This window comes from Microtus ochrogaster, chromosome 2 (assembly GCF_000317375.1).
Source record: "Microtus ochrogaster isolate Prairie Vole_2 chromosome 2, MicOch1.0, whole genome shotgun sequence".
Lineage (NCBI taxonomy): Eukaryota > Metazoa > Chordata > Mammalia > Rodentia > Cricetidae > Microtus > Microtus ochrogaster.
In genome coordinates this window covers 5,088,633-5,092,731 of record NC_022010.1, presented here as the reverse complement: position 1 = coordinate 5,092,731, position 4,099 = coordinate 5,088,633, and the positions used below count along the sequence as shown (strand labels likewise).

The following is a 4,099-nucleotide window of genomic DNA, read 5'->3' as shown; positions in this document are numbered from 1 at the left end:
GCGCGCGGGAGCCGGCGTGGGCTGCCCCAGGCGCACTGCAGGCCCCGGGAGACGCTGCCGCCGGCCCGCGGGAGCGATGGGGAGGAACGGGGGCTGGCGCCGGCGCTCGGTCTAAGAGGCTCCCTGCGATCGCGGGGTCGCGGGGACCCGGCTCCCACCGGTGCCCCAGAGGCGGACCCGTTCCTCCACCGACTGCACCCCATGCTCAGCTCCGCCTTCGGCCAGGTAAGGGCCGCGCCCCTCGCCCGCGCTCGGGGCACCGGCGCTCGGGACCCTACGGCGGCGGCGTGTCCCTGGCCCTGCTCGCTCTGCCCGGTCGGGGCGCACCACGACTCATCTTGTCCTCCCGAGGCCCTGGTGCTCCTCCACCCCCGTGTCTGATTCAGCACCCTATGCGCTGTCCACACTCGGGGCCTCTTCCTAGGCGTCGCTCAGCCGAGCCTGCTTCGCACCTGCAAGAGCGACCTCCCGCAATCCTCCTCCCGGAGATTTCCCCGGTTCGCAAGCGGTGCTTGGAGCAGGCGGTGCCAACCCGCTCTGGCCTCTGGCGACCCTAGAGAGCAAAGGGCTTGGGGTCTGAGAGGTAAAGGGGAGGGCTGGGAGTACTCGGACTTGCTTGTGGATGTGTGACGCTAACCGTTAACTAGAGTGTCCTCAAAGGTCTGAGAAAAGTTAGGCGATTAGAAAGATGGGGAGGAGAAGAGCTGTCTGGGCAGGCATGGAGGGTCTGTCCATAGATACAGCTCCATCTGGAACTTTAGAGGGTTTTAAGAGAGATGGTATTCCAGGGATGCCATCTGGATGACATTAAGACAGTTGTGGGATAAAACCCAGAAAACACAAGCTTGAGTTGGCATGCATTCTAGGGTCAGGGAGGCCGCTGAGCTGTGGTCACCAGAGACCCTCTTTGTTTCTCCCACACCTTTGCCCGCAAGGATTCCAGCCAGCAGGGCATTTACAAACAGCTTTGCCAATAGTTCAAGGCTACGGTGTGGGATTGTGCCCCAGGAACCTGTGGACTTCTGAGCAAAGCCAAGATTTCCTCTGGTTCCGAGTCCGTAATTGAATGGAACTCGTGGCCGTTAGTTCTGCAGAGGTGCGATCAGAATGCTGGCATGGTTTCAGACGCAGGGGTCTAAGCGTTTCTGTGGTGCAGAGAAGCCACCTCAAGCTTGCGGCTGGCTGTGTGGAGTCAGCACTACAAGGAGGCCGTGTGTGTTTTGCCTCAGATCTGCTCGTTTCTTTTCAAAACACTACTCTGCAGTGGCTTGTGCAGGTGGGGCTCTGTCTTGAAGGCAGCTGCGCATGGATTCGGGTTGCACGGGACTGCTGTGCCGGTGTGACAGGGCCAGCAGCACATGGCTTTGTTCCTGCAGGGAGCCCTCGTTAGCGGTTCACTGAGAGAACTGGAAGCGGTGCTCAGGAGTAGAGGTTCGGCTGCAGAGCCCTGAGAGAGTTCGCCTGGCCACATGCCGAGGGGCGATGTTCACTGCAGTTGCTTGGAACCGTAGCGTGTTAGGACTGATCTGTGGGTCTAGGCTGGGTTGCGACCCAAATGCTACTTTGTTAGTGGGTGATTGCGGTTCCCTCAATTACCAAGCATTGAATACCCCCCGCACCCGGGCATTGGTGGCACACTAGGAAGGAGCAGTGGAAAACAGAGCCAAGATTTGGGCTGTTTTGGAGCCCATAACACAGCAGTTTGGAAGGGGCTCACTCACTGCCAGTGATCTGGGAAAAAGGACCTTACTCTTGCAAAATTTGCCTGCATGGGCCTATCTGGACTCAGACCCCTTCAGCAACCTGCTACTCAGTTCTTCCGACTTCCCAGCCATTAAGTGGAGACTATTCTCCAGCCCCATGTTCTGAAATGTCACGGGGTCACTTGAGTCAGGAGGAGCTGGAAGGTCCCATGAAATATTTACTACCTCCCTCAGGAGGCTCTGGCCTCTTGGAGCTGCAGAATCCCCCCACCCCCATCCCAGCACATTCAATTTGAGTTTCCTGGGTAACACCTCCAAGGCATCCAGGTGATCATGGACAGCAAAACCAGCCGGAGTTTTTGTGCCAGAGTCCCCAGTATCCTGCGACATAAGGGAATTATCTTCCCTTGCCATCTCTTTTCTGCATTGACCTTTCTGTCCTTAGAGACAGGGTGGGGACTGGGAGGAAGCAAAATGGGGTCCTGAATATAGACGTTTTCAGATGGCTCTGTTTAGGGCTCATGCCTCTTATCTTAACGTTTTTATTTTTTACCTTCTTTTTGGACTTAAATGAATTGCTTTCTTTCAGTGACGCTTTTATTTACTTGAAAAATAGAAATCAATCCTAGTGTCTCGAGAAGAATTGGGGGTTTGAATGTTTTACGCAGGCATGTGTGTAGAGCACAGTCCGTTGCGTGGCGCAGAGCAGAGGCGGCGGCTGTGTTTGTTACCGTTGTTGGTGATGGTGGTTAACTCCCAGGATGCATTCTTTCTGTCATTACAGCAGCAGAGAGAGCCAGGATTAGGCACACTAGAGGTGTCCGGATAGACTCCCCACACTTGGGGAAATGGGAGATAAGATTTGCTGCCTGCAGGGGGATAGTGTGGTTTTGAGGCTGGGAGGTTTGTGGGGTGGTGGCTGGGAGGACGTTAAGCCCTTGTTTCCGATCCTGCCTCTGCCACTTTGTGTATTTGTGACCTTGGCATCCTTCTCTCTATGGCCTTGGTTTCTTCATCCAGAAATGAGACTGAGGAAACAGTACCTCGCAGGGCTCTGATGAGGCTCACACAAAAGTAAGGCTCTCAGAGGCCTGGCTCACAGTGAGTGCAGGCAAAAGAGCAGCCTGCATTAATGCGACTGCTCTCATTAATAGTCATTAAAAGAGCATTGTCTGCAGAAGTGCTGTGTAAGGGACACTGCCTCCATGCCGGGTGAGAAGGGCTTAGAAGGAAAGGGCTCTGAGCCCAATGCCAGGGAACCGTCCCTCGTTCTGCCAGCGAAGGACATGCCATCCAGCTGTCCGGGCAGACTACGTGGTGTGACAAATGAGTAAGCAGGACGCGGGGCTTTGGGTCTCGGAAGACTGTGATACGAACAGACACGGTTTCTGCTCTTGCACTCAGCCCGAGAAGAGGCGAATGCAAATAAAACCCACAGCTCTGGCCCCACCCTAGAGAAGCATCCCTCTTTACCTGGGGGTCAAGCCCAGTGTATATACAACATGTAAAAGGATCATAGTGTTCGTGAATGAATGAGTGACTGATGTCACCTGTGTCCGGGTTACGTAGGATTCCTAGTTCCTGTGGTATGGGTGAAGAGGAGGCCAGGGTCATAATGGTTTGGGTCCTTTGGGTTCAACCGCACCAAACCTGTGTCTTGAAGGCCTGTGAATATTCATTCCTGCCCCACCAGCTCTCCTCTGGGCCTGGAGATGAGGGAAGAGAAGGTCAGCTTGTGGTTTGCATCAATCATGGATGAGAGAAGTGGCTGAGTCAGTTGGATGAGCATCCTCTGGATGTCTGGATGTCTGCATTTGCCTACAGCTGTTTCCAACAACCAACGAGGTACTCAAGACCTCAGTCCAGATCCTACTACAGAATTATCAGTCTGTCCTCATTATCTCCACAGCAACCTGGGAGGGTTGGCGTTATCATCCCCCATTCTAGAAATGAGGACACAGGCTCTGGAGAGGGTGGCGCTTGCAGAGGTCACATAGTAAATAAATGCTAGCACCTGCCACCTGAGTGGCACCATGCTGGCTGGGAAGGGAAGGTGTCGTAAGTATCCACAGGGCACCCTTCCTGTGTACCCCAGCTTCCACTCTGAGCGCCCTGGCACTAGGTTGTCACCCAAGTTCATATGATGGATCTGATCAAGACCTAGAGTCAGCCTCCCCCTAATCAGGGATAACCGGTGATGAGCTCTCCTCTCATCCCTCTGGTCCTGTTATTTTATCCAGAGTTCAAAGTGTGGCTCCAGACGCCCAGGGGCTCTCAATGAACAAAAAACAAAACAAAACAACAACAACAAAATGGGGTACAAAGTGTTCTTTGCTTCTCAAATAAAGTCCCCCAACCTTCAGTCATGCTGCGTTTTCTAGGGAAAGCCAAGCCAT

At 54.3% G+C, this 4,099-nt stretch overlaps 1 protein-coding gene across 1 annotated transcript in view; it reads left to right on the top strand.

Annotated features, from left to right (window-relative positions):
• Cabp1 (calcium binding protein 1) overlaps window positions 1-4,099 on the top strand; it is a 27,266-nt gene that overhangs the window by 512 nt on the left and 22,655 nt on the right. The window contains exon 2 of the mRNA XM_026785245.1: window positions 1-225. This exon is cut by the window's left edge and continues 58 nt beyond it. Coding sequence (XP_026641046.1) covers window positions 1-225 — 225 coding nt within the window. The remainder of the gene's footprint in view (window positions 226-4,099) is intronic.